General features: G+C 38.4%; 1 protein-coding gene and 2 non-coding genes across 3 annotated transcripts in view; 2 read left to right on the forward strand and 1 right to left on the reverse strand.

Moving 5' to 3' along the window:
• Nucleotides 1–4,021, reverse strand: part of LOC140377153 (E3 ubiquitin-protein ligase DTX4-like) — a 55,697-nt gene extending 51,676 nt beyond the window's left edge. The window contains exons 1-2 of the mRNA XM_072462469.1: nt 3,874–4,021; nt 3,386–3,612 (exon numbers count right to left, since the gene is read on the reverse strand). Coding sequence (XP_072318570.1) covers nt 3,386–3,612; nt 3,874–3,875 — 229 coding nt within the window. The 5' untranslated portion in view covers nt 3,876–4,021. The remainder of the gene's footprint in view (nt 1–3,385; nt 3,613–3,873) is intronic.
• Nucleotides 4,022–7,947: 3,926 nt separating this feature from the next.
• trnat-ugu (transfer RNA threonine (anticodon UGU)) lies at nt 7,948–8,020 on the forward strand. Its single transcript has one exon. It is a non-coding gene; the product is annotated as a tRNA-Thr (tRNA).
• A 602-nt stretch (nt 8,021–8,622) lies between these two features.
• trnak-uuu (transfer RNA lysine (anticodon UUU)) lies at nt 8,623–8,695 on the forward strand. The gene has a single exon. It is a non-coding gene; the product is annotated as a tRNA-Lys (tRNA).
• The last annotated feature ends 6,361 nt before the right edge of the window (nt 8,696–15,056 follow it).

A 15,056-nucleotide genomic window follows, 5' to 3' on the forward strand; every position in this document is an offset into this window, starting at 1 on the left:
TTATATTTACAGTTTTAATGAGTAAATGACTGGATTTCATAGTGTGTAGTTAGTGTGAAAAAAGGATGCGTGAAATGTTTTTGGTTCTTAAAAAAAGAATATAATGTGCAATATATTGATTATCGTACCATGGATCACATATTATGATTTTGATAATGCAATTTATGCTTAAATACGGGGATTCTGTTCAAAGTTCACATTTAACACAAAAAGACTGAGATATGAACTGACAAACTGGTCGTATTTAACATGTCTGCACAGATATAAACTACAGGTTTTGTCGTTTTTATGCAGAAAAAGACCAGATATGCTGTTGTGTTTGGCACTTCAAAAACTGCAGCCTTTCAGATTTGATAATTGCGTCCATTTTAATTGTAATTTTGATTAGATTGTGACTAATCTTGCGGCTCGATGACACAAAAATGTTCATGTTTCCTGAGTCGTTTCGACGTGTCTTGGTTTTGAGTCATAAACCTCTTCTTTCAGCATAAACCACATAAAACACATAACGCGTATTCAAAATATGAAACAAGTTGACTACTATTTCAATCATTTATTACTTGGGATTAATTGATGAACTAGTTTCAGCGCAAAAAGCGTGTTGTCATTTCACATTTTGAAACACCTCCAAAAGCATGTGATGAACTGCAGAGCTAAACTGACAGAATTACACTTTCAGATCCTGTTTGTAGAGATCTAATTAACGATAGTAACACTAGTGACAACAGGGATTTCCAGAGCAATGGCGTCTTGGCTGCGGGAGAATAACACAAATATCACTCCAACGTGCAGGAATCTCTCCAAACACAACTTTGAGTGGAAAAATGAGATGAGAAATCTATTATAACATAGTCAATTGTGCATTTAATATCTCCCCTTTGAATATTTCTGGCCTATTAAACATGTTGGTGTCTTCTGAAACCCAGAAATGACCGTAGCAGTACTTTCATAAACGCTATGCAAAAGGAAACCCCTCAAATGCTAAATCTGGACTGTTCAACACAACTTTCAAAATAAAATATATACTGGTTTCGCTGCGTAAAACCGGTTGAAAAAAACACTCAAACAGGACATAATGATATTAATTTAACCAGCACAGATACAGGATAATGTGAGATTTAACTTTAAGATTTAAGATGATTTACCAGTGTTATAGTTCTAGTATCACACCTTTTATTTTCTTATCCTTAAAGTGCGTGACTTTATTTGGTGGGAAAATACCGGTCGTAAATATGGAAAGGATAGTTTTACACCAGTGAAGAGGCAGTTTGTGAAGAAAAGAGGAAAAATATGTTAGAAAATGAGTCGTTTGAAAACATATCACACCAGGGAGACTCAGAATTCTGACTTCAGACTTCCAATCAGCAAAAATAAACGCGTTCTCGTGTATTTTATCTGTCACATTTTAATTTCTGTGACATTAGAGGATTTTTTGGCTTTAAAAAAATGCTAAGCTGGGATTGAATCTGTAACATTGTATTATTATTATTTTAACTGCGTTTTAGTTCAATGAGAAGTCCAACCTGACATAGGCACTTTAATCTCCATTTTAGGGCTGCAACTTTTGATTATTTTGGTAATGGGTTAGTCTACGATTATTCTTTCCATTGATCAATTAGTTTAGAACGTAAAAGGCCAGTGAATATGAGTTTTCTTTACTCAATTTGACCCAGACAAGCTGAACCTGGTGGAAAACAACCAAAAAAACACAAAATTGACACCTTTTCCTTGTCATTTCTGTGTGATTCCTGCCCCGTCTGAGTAATAAAAGGCCATTACTCGGCTCATGGCATGTTTTGGAGACCGTGCATGGACCAGTTAACGATTATTTGATGACTAAATTAGTATACAGCTATTTCTATAATCAATTAGTTGCAATTAACTAACTTGCGGCGCCCACTGAACACTGCAGAATTACAAAATGTTAAAACGCCATGCCAAACTATGACATTATCATTGCATTTGTCCAGTTGCGCCGCTGTTTCTTCTTCTTCTTTCTGCATCAGGCTGCAACAGTCATTTGATGTCATTTGATCTCCTTGTAAAATGTGTTTACAGCCTCATTCACTCCACCCAGTCGTAAACCAAACTCGAAATAGTCGCACACAGATGCAGCGAGAGACAAAGCCGAGTCCTGCTTGCTATGGAAATAAAAGGTGAATTCTGAAAAACGACAGGTTCTACTTGTGTTATAGGAGGGATTTTAAGGCGAATTAAACAGGGAGAACTGGTCGAAAAGAAGCTCTGGTGTAGTTTAGCTTGAGTTTAGACCGTTTTTGGTTCTGTTCATTGAAGAAAGTACCGCAGGCAGTTATAAATAAGGCTGTAGTTGTCTAAAAACATACCCTGCGCATTGATTAATTGATCAAAATGGGGCGTGGCACTGACAAATGCACACAATTGTATTAGAATCTTGTGCAAAAGTACTCGTAAACAGCATCAGCAAGTAAAACGGTCCAGTCACTACAAAAAATACACTCCGTGTCTTTTCCCAGCTGCTGTTGTGCATAAAATATCCAAATAAAATAGTCAACTAATACAAAATGTTCTCAACTACGTAAGACATCATTAGTGAGTAAAATGGGATGGTTCTTTGTGCTGGAAAAAGGTCTCAAAACATAAAAGGTCCCAAAACTATTACAGTAAATATCTCAAAACTGCACTGAAAACACCACAAGATCCCAGAAGTTCAATCAATGCAAAGCTAAACAACGTATTTGTAAATGTATTAAACTCACAATTCACTCCCAAATCTCAAATTTACACACTCAACCCTCCTTTCTGTTGTAATCCATATAAATCCTTACTATAATCACCTGATTAACCGGCCGACCAAACGATTATAAACCTAGTAATCAAGACCAATTCCTAATTTCTGAGGCAGTAACTACAAATACTACAACTCCTGGAAAAGCCAAAGCCAGTGGACTTCCTTATGTATTTTAAATATTGTGACTCAAAAATGTCCCACCACCAATGGCAACAAGACAAATGAAAACATGTCAATTAATCTATGGATTGTTTTTTGGAAGACAAAGTGCAGCGGATGTTAACGCTTCCACACGTTAATATTCTGTCTTTCATTTGCACATTAGTTTGCCCTTTTATTGCATCTTTGTCCAAACCTGAACCACCAGAAAGACCTTGCTCACATCATGGAACTGGTTACATGACATTTCAATAATCGGATAACTCTAGAAACCAAACAAAGACCAGCTCGTGGTGTGGGTGTAAACATAGCCACTGGTCAGGGCAATAAAAGTCCTTTACTGATCATTTCTCCTCTAATATTCCTTATAGACAGGAGCAAAACAAGCAGCAGTTAAAAACGACACTTCTGGAGCATAAATAACAGCCACAGAGTCATCACCGCGGCTCTTCTTACCTGTGTCCTGTCTGAACTGGTGCATGGACTGCAGGTCTATGATGTAGGGCGCCAGGCGGCTGTCCACTTGGCCCAGCACCACGCTTCCTCCGCGGGGGTCGCTGCTGCGAATGGCCGCATCGATCTGGTGGGACACCGCGGGGCCGTAGGGCCGCCAACGACCGTGCTCGTTCAGCCATTCCCACACCACCACCGCAGAGGCCATGAGCATGCTGCTACTGCTGGCCCTGGAGCACAAACGGAGAGGGTTTGAGACGACAAAAGAGCCAGATGAAGAGAGGGGGATTCTCTGCCCAAATGAAGAGGGTCCGTCTGCACAGCCCTGAGGCCGGCGGACAAGCGGCGCGCGCTCTGCACCTAAACTGTCACACATCAGCCCGTCCACCCGCACATCTGCACATCTCTGCACATCCGCACACACTCACGCGTCCTTCTGTGTCAAATCAAAGCCAAACATTGCGCCAGACAAAGCCGCGCCGGGCTCTTACATGAAGCCGCGGCGGAGCTAACGCCGGGACAAGGCGCCGACACATTGTAGCGCGGAGCTCCGGTCGGACTGCATGGCGAAGCGGGGGAATCCCTCGGCTGCTTCCGCTCGTAACGCCGTAATAAGCCGCTCCGTGAGTCCGCCGGGGCCGCAACGGGACCGGGGGAGGGGGGGGGGGACTCCGCGTCTTCTCCTTTCAGCTCGAGCCCGTGTCGCGGCGGCGCGCGGCCTTTACGCGCCGTGCGCTTTGTGCGAGTCCCGTCTGCGCCAGGGACGATCTCCGCCTCTACGTGTTGTTAATAATCACCGGGTTCTCGCGTCGGATTCAGCGCAAAGATCTTCGCGTCGGGCGGTAAAACACGCGCAGGGGGGAAAGTGTGAGGACCCTGACGCCTATTGTCCGCGGAGCTCGCGCACTCGGGGCGTAAGCGACGCCAAATCTTTGGAGGAGTAAAAAAAAAAGAGAAACGCGGTGGATTCCTCCAGCCAACAGCCTCTGCGGATCCGAAACGGGTTCAACTGGTCCTCGGTGACTACTAAACATCACACTACTATTGGACAAAGCTGCGCGGCGCGTCCCGAGACTCTCTAAAGCCCGGAATCATGTTGCGCTTTGACGGTTTTCTTGCGTGCGCAGACGCTCAATGTCATGCGTGCGATGCACAAAAATTGCGCAAGTTGTTGTTTTTTGGGAAAAGCCAAGTTAGTTGTAAAGTTTGAGAATAACACTGTTTGTTCACTTAAGAATATAACACCGGCTTGAATGTATTTGCTCCTCTTTAAGTGACAAAAACGACGCAAACTGTCATTTTCAAAGCAATTAACTTGGATTTTTCAAGTTTGGCGCAGTTTCGTCTTAGAATTGAGCGCAAAAAAAAAAAAAAACGTAACAATGAAATGATTTTTAAGTCTTCTCTCATTCTCACCTGTTGAAACGACCTCGCGTCTCGCTTCAGGATCTTTCAAGTAAATCCACTTCACCCTTTTGGCAGCTGCTCCATCGCGGTTAGTTTGCGCAGGCAGTGGCGCAATCCTGCCCCTTTTTACTCAACAAAAACCTGGACGAATAGTCGTTTAAAAGTCAACACTCGGGGGCTAAACTGGTGAGGCGTCCATGGTGTGCGCGTCTCGTCGTCATCCAAACGCCTCCATCGTTGTTCAGCCGTGAGAGAGCCGGGGCCAAGTGAACAGAGGCGGTTTGAGGACAAGGGCCCCCGGGTTTGGGACTCTCTCCACGCCCCCCGCAAACTCCCACGAACTCCCACCCTCTGGTCATCATGCAAAAACTTGAATTACTTATTCAGTCATTGGATTGTAGGTGATATTGCTGCGTTTATGAATGACTTGCACACATTAGTTTGCCAATCTCTCCCATATTGTTAGAAAATTCATCCTAAATTGTAATACTTTATTTGTTCAAACTGCATTTATATTTGGTGAACAACGTTTATTGATTCATAGTGAAATACTTGCACAGAGAAGCTCACACATAACTGATCAAGATTAATGTTTAGTTTATTGTGATCAAGATTCGTTTTTAACAAGTAGTATTAACAAGTTTAGTTTATTGTTTTTGTTTATTCATTTATGCAAGAAAAATGGTTCGCTTGCAAATAAAATGCTAAAATGCAATATATATGTGCAGATTTCAGAGTATTTTTGTAAATTATACATTAGTTATCATTATTGCATGAAACAAATCTTACCAACATAAAACAAGGAGATATAACAGTAATATAAAATATAAAGTTTAGGCTTCAGTCAGTCGCAGCACAGTAGCTCGTCACTGCCATCTTGTGGACAGTCTTGTGTAATGTCATATTGTAATGTCATTTCCTGAACCTATGAAGACACATTTGAATAAATAAAATACACGTGTATTATTATCTTTCAAGACAGAGCTTCTCAAAGTGTGGGAGGTGCGCTCGTAAATGCGCATTCCTGTAAATGTAAATCTATAAGGTTTCGCTTTTATTTTGGTAACCGGAAGTTATCTACGATCTACAGTAACGTTGAAAACATAGAAAAAACATGGTGAAAGTTTTAAAGCCCAAACATCAAGCTACAGTCGACAGGGGAATAAGTCAAATGAAATGAAAGTTTGTACAATGATTGCTAATGTCATGAGCTAGTAACAGTGATTATACAGACACAATGGTAATTATTATTTATTTGTTATTGCCTTGCTCTGATGTTGGTTGAATGACAAGGAATGGAAACAATAAAAACTCATTTAACCATCAGTTCTGGCCTCAATGTGACTGGACACTGCACTCCCTTCTTCTTCTTTGGTGTTTTATGGAGGTTGGTATCCATAAAGTGTTCCATTACCACCACCTGTAGTTGTGTTTTATGCTATACCGTAAAAAGAAAAAGTCTGCAGAATAATGTCTAAAGTCTAAAATGTACAACTACAGTAGGTGGCGGTAATGTAACACTTGGATACCAACTGCCATAAAACACCAAAGAAGAAGAAGAAAAGCCCCTGAAATGTTTGTGTTTGGTTATTTCACTGTTCCAAGCAGTTGTAGTTAGTGGAGTGTCCAGTAGAGGGCGGTCCAGCCGTTACATTATAGAATCCTTTATGTAAGTCACATGTGCTATGAAGATAAAGGAACATAAGCAGCGGTAGAGGAAGTCTAAAGAAGAAAGTCGACGGCCCAAAAAAACCAAAGAAGATGAAGAAGAAGTCGTAAGCTACGTTCACACCGCTGCGCCCGACGCCAGAGTTGGACGCCTGTACATTTGAAGGCAGACACCCAGGAGGCCCGGGACATACGTCCTGAACGCCCTGGACACGTGTCCAAAAAATAAACTCACCAGCAGACGTGCGTCTGAGGCATCCAGTGCACGCGCGCAGTGGAGGGGTTGTTGTGTTCCCTGTGTAGCTGTGTGATGGAAGAACAGGTGGAGAAAGTGGCTTTGTCGTATTAACTTTACAAAGTCCAAAAAGCGGAGGCGATGGGCTCCGGGGCTTGTCTGGGACCCGCAGATACTTCAGAGGTGAGCAGAGTTTAGTGAAAATTGGCTCCAAGAGCTGCGTTTTGAGGATTTTTTTCATTGTTGCATGTTTGTTTTGGGTCTTCTTCCGGGTTGTGCATAGGCACGTCACTGGAGCGTCATCACTGATTGGTTGCTGCACCACGTTTGCCGCCAAAAAGTTGAGCTTTGTTCAACTTTTCTGCGTCAGCCGCTCTGGCTGCTGTGGAATCCTGCATCCAAAGAGTTCGACGCTCAAACACCCCCAACACGCCGCGCCCGGCACTCAAAACTCAGGATTCGTGCCGCAAAAACACAGGATCCACACTGCAAAAACTCTGGACGCCCAAGACGTGCGTCCACTCTGAACGCCACTTAAGACGTATAACTACAGTAGGTGGCGGTAATGTAACACTTGGATAGTAACCGCCATAAAACACCAAAGAAGAAGACAAAGAAGCATCGTGCAGGCGTCTTATCGTTTATTTCTTTCCCTTTCTCTCCTTTTTTTAGAACACATACTTTGAAGATGTACAACTACAGTAGGTGGCGATTAATTAGATTAGTAGCTGCCAACCGCCATTAAAAGTAGCCCAACAATAACAACATCACCACTTTTTTAATTTCCCAAGGGAGGCTCGCCGGGAAAACGTTGAGTAATTCTGTTTCAAGAACATTCGATTATGCTAAATAAGATAAGATAAGATATTCCTTTATTGTCCCACATGGGGGAAATTTCATTGGTGCATTAAATTACGATGGTCAATGTTATTTTTTGGAAAGTCAGACGTTTTAGAATAAAAATAAATAAATAATTCATCGTAAATCAGAAAACCAACTTAGAACGAGATTTACCTTCCCGCCATGGGCACAATCATTGAATATACCTTTGGGATATACAGTCTTTGGACTTTGGGAGACTTGAATTCACGTTATTAGGACATTTTTCTTTAGCATGATCTATCCTCTCTGGTCTTTCATGTCTTCTTTCATGTTGTGCTTTAAAAATCTGAAATTGTTGCTTCTAACCGCGGATGCCGCCATCTCCTTGACCGAACACTATTTAATCCAATGTGACGTCAAAGCCGTCATCGAGGGCTCCATAGCTCAGGGGTTAGAGCACTGGTCTTGTAAACCAGGGGTCGCGAGTTCAAATCTCGCTGGGGCCTAAATATCTTTTTCATTTTTTTTCGACCAAATTAAAATAAAGCAAACATTTCTTACCTTTCCCACCTGCGGAGATGCAAATAAAGTATGTTTTTTAGTCATTTCAAGCCGCAAAAACGCGTCAGTTGCTAGCACACGTGTCTTTGGACTCGTGAATGGCGATATTAACCGAACATTATGTGCCGAGAACGTCCACACACATTGAATATCATCTTAACCTTTAGACATATTTAAGTATTCGTTCAGTCACACGCAATAGAACCACAACTACATCACACGTCAGCCGTAAATTCAGTGAACGGCGCATTAAAACGTGGTTGAGGTGCGTCGCTAATCCAACAAAACGCTGTCACGTCGCTACATTATCGTCACGTGAACACTTAATGCACGTTTTGCTTGTTTAAATGCAACGTTTGGTGTTCGTTCTCCGCCAATTGAACGTATTGTCTTTGTACCAGCCGCAGATACCGTCGTTTTCTTCTGACGTTTGTAAAAGACGTGGACAATCTGCGCATTTTCTACTCGTTTTGTTTCAAATAACAACTAAAAACGACTTGAATTGTGCTGTGCTATAATTTACCAAATAGTCAGTAACCCTGTCAGAGCCCGGATAGCTCAGTCGGTAGAGCATCAGACTTTTAATCTGAGGGTCCAGGGTTCAAGTCCCTGTTCGGGCGAAGCTTTTTTCTTTTTTTCTTGCGATGTTATTCAACCTTTTATTATTAAAGATGCCACGTTATTTAGTTGAAACGGTTATGCCGCACACCATATTAAAACATTAAAACATCAAATGCACTGTCTGGCTGTCTTAATGTTGTAATATTGGACGTTATTATGCCTTTTCTGGTTCAAAAGTTTGCTCCGGGCACTACGCAGAGGAAAATTAATACATGAAACAACAGAGAATGAGTTAACGCATTGATTATGTATATATATATATATATATATATATATATATATATATATATATATATATATATATATATTTATTTCAAGACACTCCTGACACAGCATGTGACACACACTAGAACTCCTCGCAGACAAGGAAGTCGAAATCAAGGGTTTCATATGTCCCTATCTTCACATTAAAGGCAGATTTGCAGTTTAGACTACATAAAATAATAGATTGTTGCCTATTGTACACAACACACATCAACGTGATAAAATAGAGACTTATTTACATGCATTTACTGGGCAATAGACATACACAAACTAAACTGTTGGGCAAATAGATATACACACACTAAACTAAAGGGCAAATAGACCTACACACACTAAACTAAAGTGCAAATAGACCTACACACACTAAACTAAAGTGCAAATAGACCTACACACACTAAACTAAAGTGCAAATAGACCTACACACACTAAACTAAAGGGCAAATAGACCTACACACACTAAACTAAAGTGCAAATAGACCTACACACACTAAACTAAAGTGCAAATAGACCTACACACACTAAACTAAAGGGCAAATAGACCTACACACACTAAACTAAAGGGCAAATAGACCTACACACACTAAACTAAAGTGCAAATAGACATACATACACTAAACTAAAGTGCAAATAGACATACATACACTAAACTAAAGTGCAAATAGACCTACACACACTAAACTAAAGGGCAAATAGACCTACACACACTAAACTAAAGTGCAAATAGACATACATACACTAAACTAAAGTGCAAATAGACCTACACACACTAAACTAAAGGGCAAATAGACCTACACACACTAAACTAAAGTGCAAATAGACCTACACACACTAAACTAAAGGGCAAATAGACCTACACACACTAAACTAAAGTGCAAATAGACCTACACACACTAAACTAAAGTGCAAATAGACATACACACACTAAACTAAAGGGCAAATAGACCTACACACACTAAACTAAAGTGCAAATAGACATACATACACTAAACTAAAGTGCAAATAGACATACATACACTAAACTAAAGTGCAAATAGACCTACACACACTTCAATTGGTTGTGAATAGTTTGAATTATTCCAAAGCAAAAATACTTCAGGTTATATCTGTATATTATACACATAATCACTTAAATCTGAATCACATGAAGTTGCCTGCATCTGCTCCTGGACCTGAACGGCATATATGTTTCTGTGCTTTTCATCCTTTGGTTGGTCACGGAGGGCTGTGTGTCTGTGCCCTTTGGTTTGACGGTGAATCACACAAACACAAATCACCATAGACAGCAGTCCACCGCTCACAACTGTGTAGTACCACTGGTAGAATCCAAACCGGAAAGGACCTGCATGGGAGAAAAAAAGGTTAAAAAAACATGTTTTTAAATACGCTGTGAAGAAGCACTGTCTTTTTCAACAACTATAGTTTGATTTTGAGTTGTTACAGGCAAAATAGGAAAAAAATTGCATTCTTTAAAATAATTGTCAATAAAGCAAATAGTAGAATGTGTATATCAAATGTCCTCATAAGAAGAAAAAAGATATTATACATTATGTACTACTGTATGTCTCTATGTCGACAATACACTTTGTAATGTGAATAAGGGAGTCCAGTGTATTCATTCAAGACAAAGCCAGAGAAAACAAATGGGAAAAGGAAAGTGAGGGATCCAAAGAAAAGAAAGTTAATGCACATAAAGTCCAAAAAATGGATGACACACATTGCGCAGACGATTAAGGACTGGACCGACAGCATAATCGACAAACGGACAATATATTTTGGACTAAGTGGGACTTTCAATCATTATTAATGTATTATTTATTCATTGTAATGTCACGACTATACCTTCAAGTACAGCTCCCGATCCAACCAGCAGCTCTGTGTTCACAAAGACCAGGCAGAAATACATGCCCAGGTCGGTCTCATTGACATCGGTGATGGTGAGAGTCAGAGAGCGATTCGCAAACTCCACTGTAAAACGGGGCTCGACCCGGTAAGCTGAAGGAAACAAAGGAATATCAACAAACGATTCCCATTGTGAGCTCTAGTTCAAGATAAGATAAGATAAGATAATCCTCTATTGTCCACACATGGGGAAATTCCATTGTTGCAACGCAGGTAGATACAGAGGAAAGGACAGATAACTTATAGGAAGTTTAACACTCTTAATAGAATAATAAAAAAACACTCTTAATAGAAGAACTCTTATAAACAAAAAATCCAATAGACAAAACCTCTCATTTCCTAATAAGGAATGGAGGGGAAAAATAAATAGATAAAAATAAGATAAAAATTAAATATAAAATAAAAACAGCTTAGCGTAAGACAAGATAATACTTTTAACAATAACAATGGCAAAACAAACACTCCATTTTCATCAGTTTAGAGTCTCTCCAACCTTTCACATCAAGTAACACGCAAGAAAAGATTTGGTTTATCAACTAAAAGATGACCACAATCTCTATCATTTGATTTGATTTGTTTTTTTTTGACCACGAACAATACGTTATCAGTCATAATGCAACCTGGACAATAATAAAGGAATACAAATACACTTGTAGATTTAAGTATGTTTGAAAGGGAGTGGAATAGAAGTCAAAAGTGTTAAATCCTACCTAGAAGCGCATCACATACTTCTGTGGAAGACATTATCAGGCACATTTATTTAAAGGCCCAATATTTACATCAAAGTAGTGTAGATGTGACACATGATTGAACATTATGAGGTTTAAATGATCTCATTCACTGCCATAGTCGTTCAAGGAGAGCAAAGATGTGGATGAAATGGACTTTAAATGACACAAAACTATGTCCACTTACCACCAGAAGGAGCTGAACACAATGACACTTTTAGGCTTTTGTCTTAATGTGAATATAAATGTGACAACAAAGCCAACCAACTGAACTGAAATATTGTGATTTAAATGTTTTAATTTACTTTTTTAGCTTCAGGAAAGAAAAAAACTCTCCATTTTATTGGCTACAACGTTTTGGTCAGTAGATCTTCATCCAAGTACATTCTGAAAACCTGACCAATCACGGCAAACGCATTCTCAATCCCAAAGAAACAAAGAACAATACATTTAGCAATAATTTTCACATTATATAGTTCTAAAGATAAATTATAGATTTAGCATAGATTATTATTGAATCAAGAAACATTACTTTTTGTCCATTAGTAGCACCTGTAGTAACGTTTTACTTTTCCCCATCTTAAGTTCTCAACGCATCTTTAAGGCATTATTACTAAATCATCAAATTATTACACAACAAAAGACTAAAAGTGTCATTTTGCACTGAAACAGAATATGAAATGATCTCATTAAGGCTTATATGTCCTTATGTGCTTATATTATACTTATTTTTCTGCTGATTAAAAACACCAGTGATTCAGCTTCTTCAGTTTTTTAATTTTCCCTCATTGGTTTTGTGTTTTCTTGTGTTTTTAATCACAATTTTTATACAATAACCCTAATGCTTGTCTTAACTGTTTGATTTGATAATGATTTAGAACCGGTTTTACCATTCAAATGTCCTTTATAACAAAATGGAAAGTGAAGAAAAGAAATAATTCATTACCGTAAATCGCGTCTCCTTTTCTGAGGCTGGCGAGGACCACCAGAGTCGGGGGTCCGTGTGGGTTTTGTCTGAGCCAGGCCGTGACAGAAGAAGACGTCAGATCACAGTCCAAAGAAACTGTGGCTCCGAACTGCACACGCTGGACTTCCACAGTCTGTGCAGCCAGGACTCTGAGAAGAGCCGTAGCGATGATTAACCCTGGAAACAATGAATGAACGATGATGTTATAGAAGAGTCAAGAGTCAAGATATTTATTTGTATTTGTATTTATGCAGCATTGGACAATCAACACTTACAAACCACAAAATGATCCAAAAAACATCAGTAAACTAGAATATTTTGAACACTAAAAAGATAGATATATTTTGTATTTAGTTTAGAAGCCTGGAAAATCAACTGTATATTTAATAACACAAAGCGTATTAAACATTTTTTATAAACAGATGAGAAATGACTTATAGACTTATACATTGTAATACATCTGTTGAATTTCATCTTAGTTCATCTTGTAAATTAAAATCATAACTCACCAAAAATACTCATTATTCTCTTGTTCAAACCACAACAGCTTTGGTTTTGGTTGAAATAAAACACACACACAGCCCACACTAAAGATCTCACTTCTTGTGGGTCAAAACTCAAAGTCTTTACCTGTTACCTCTTTTCATGCAAACAGCAGACTGATTTCCTCTTTCACCACCGACACAAAACTCCACTTTCAGACAGTGTGTTTAAATGTTACACTATTGAAGAGTCAAATAGTTGGTAGACTCAAGGTCAAGTGCATATATAAGCTTTACATTTTAGTATGACTGACTTTCATACAATCATACATATTTCATACATACAATCAATCAATCAATCAATCAATCAACCAACCTTTATTTATAGAGCCCTTTACAACACTCAAAGTGACCAAAGTGCTTCACAATAAAATCAAGGCAATACAAAATACAGAACTAAATAAAAACAACATAAAGTGTCATTACATTACAGCGTTAAAAGCCAGTCTGGATAAATACGTTTTAAGCCTAGATTTAACAAGGTTAAAGTGTGTGATGATGCACATGCCGGTGTGCCCCAGTGTGCTTGGTGCTATTTCAAATGTTACAGTCTGGTTTCCATTCAAGCCCGATGCTGAGACTGTGCGTTTCATACTGTCTCATGAGAGCCTTTTTCAGCCATTGTCATACTGTTTTAGCACTTTTAAAAGTTAAAACTCCAGAGGAGGGTAGAGTAGCCAAGCATTTTACTCAAGTGTAAATTTACTTCAAAATAATATGACTTGAGTCAAGTAGAAGTACAAAGTAGTGGTCCAAGAGATTGGACATTACTCAAGTAAGAGTAGAAAAGGGGAAACTATTACTTTAGTAAGATAAATTTAAAGTAACATCTTATTTGTATTTCAAAGCTTATGCATTAGGAAGGACAAAACATTAAAATTAAATTAAATAATGCCCTAAATCTAGTATTTTCAAATGAAAGACACTAAAGGCGGAAATAAGAAAGAAAGTGGTGCAAAAAACACATATGTTCATACAATCATTGCGTACTGTCAACATAGACCTTTTGTCACTTAATTTAATCACAGAAGAGGCAACAATACATACTTCTTACTTCTGTAAAACATTTCTCAAGAAGGAGTAAAAGTATTTTGTTAAAAAGTTACTCAAAAATGTAGTTTATGAAAAACTTTCCATCTGTAAATCCCAATGCAAGCAGTGAAATGTGGGGAAAAGAGTTTTGCCATAATGCCCCCATCAGTGTTTTTTTTTCACAATTTTATACATATAACATATTATAAAAAATATGTACAAACAGCAGACATTCCTTTAAAAACACATACATTTACTATAAGAAAAGAAAATACACAAAATTATCCACACACAAATATAAACAATAAATCAAACTAAACAGTTTTTTTATTTTTTTAATTAAAAGTACAATGGTATTAACAATAACATAGCTAGAGGCTCAATACTTGGTACACATTAGCAGTTTCAGCACACTTTTTTATTTTTTTTAATTCAAATGTACAATACAAACAACAACTTTGCTAGAGGCTTAATACATTTGCAAAATATACATAAAAATAAATATTCTTCAGTTTATAGTTCAAAATCAGTACAAAGAGTTTTGGTCGTCACAGCTTTGAGGTTAGTGCAATAGCGATTTATTTTGAGTAGGATCAGGTTTAACACATATACATATTTTTTAAAAACGTAATGTTTTCCTCAAACAAACAGATGTTCCAAAATATTTAGTAGTATATTTAGTTTAATAGTGTAAAAGCAGTTTCAAAATATACTGGGGACAGATTCTTCAACACTATGACAGAATGAACAAAGAACATTCAGGCGAAATGTCGACTTAATACTGTTTACATATACTGTTTACACATATAACATATGTACAAAATGTTTAGGCATAACTCCCGAATCTTATTAGTTACAAAGAATTTCATAGGCAAAAGCTAATCACGGTTCCAAGCAAACTAAGACCATAATAGATCCAAGACTTACC

The sequence above is a fragment of the Eucyclogobius newberryi genome, unplaced genomic scaffold (genome assembly GCF_026437365.1).
Source record: "Eucyclogobius newberryi isolate DKJ021-1_F unplaced genomic scaffold, fEucNew1.0.hap1 SCAF_4, whole genome shotgun sequence".
NCBI lineage: Eukaryota > Metazoa > Chordata > Actinopteri > Gobiiformes > Gobiidae > Eucyclogobius > Eucyclogobius newberryi.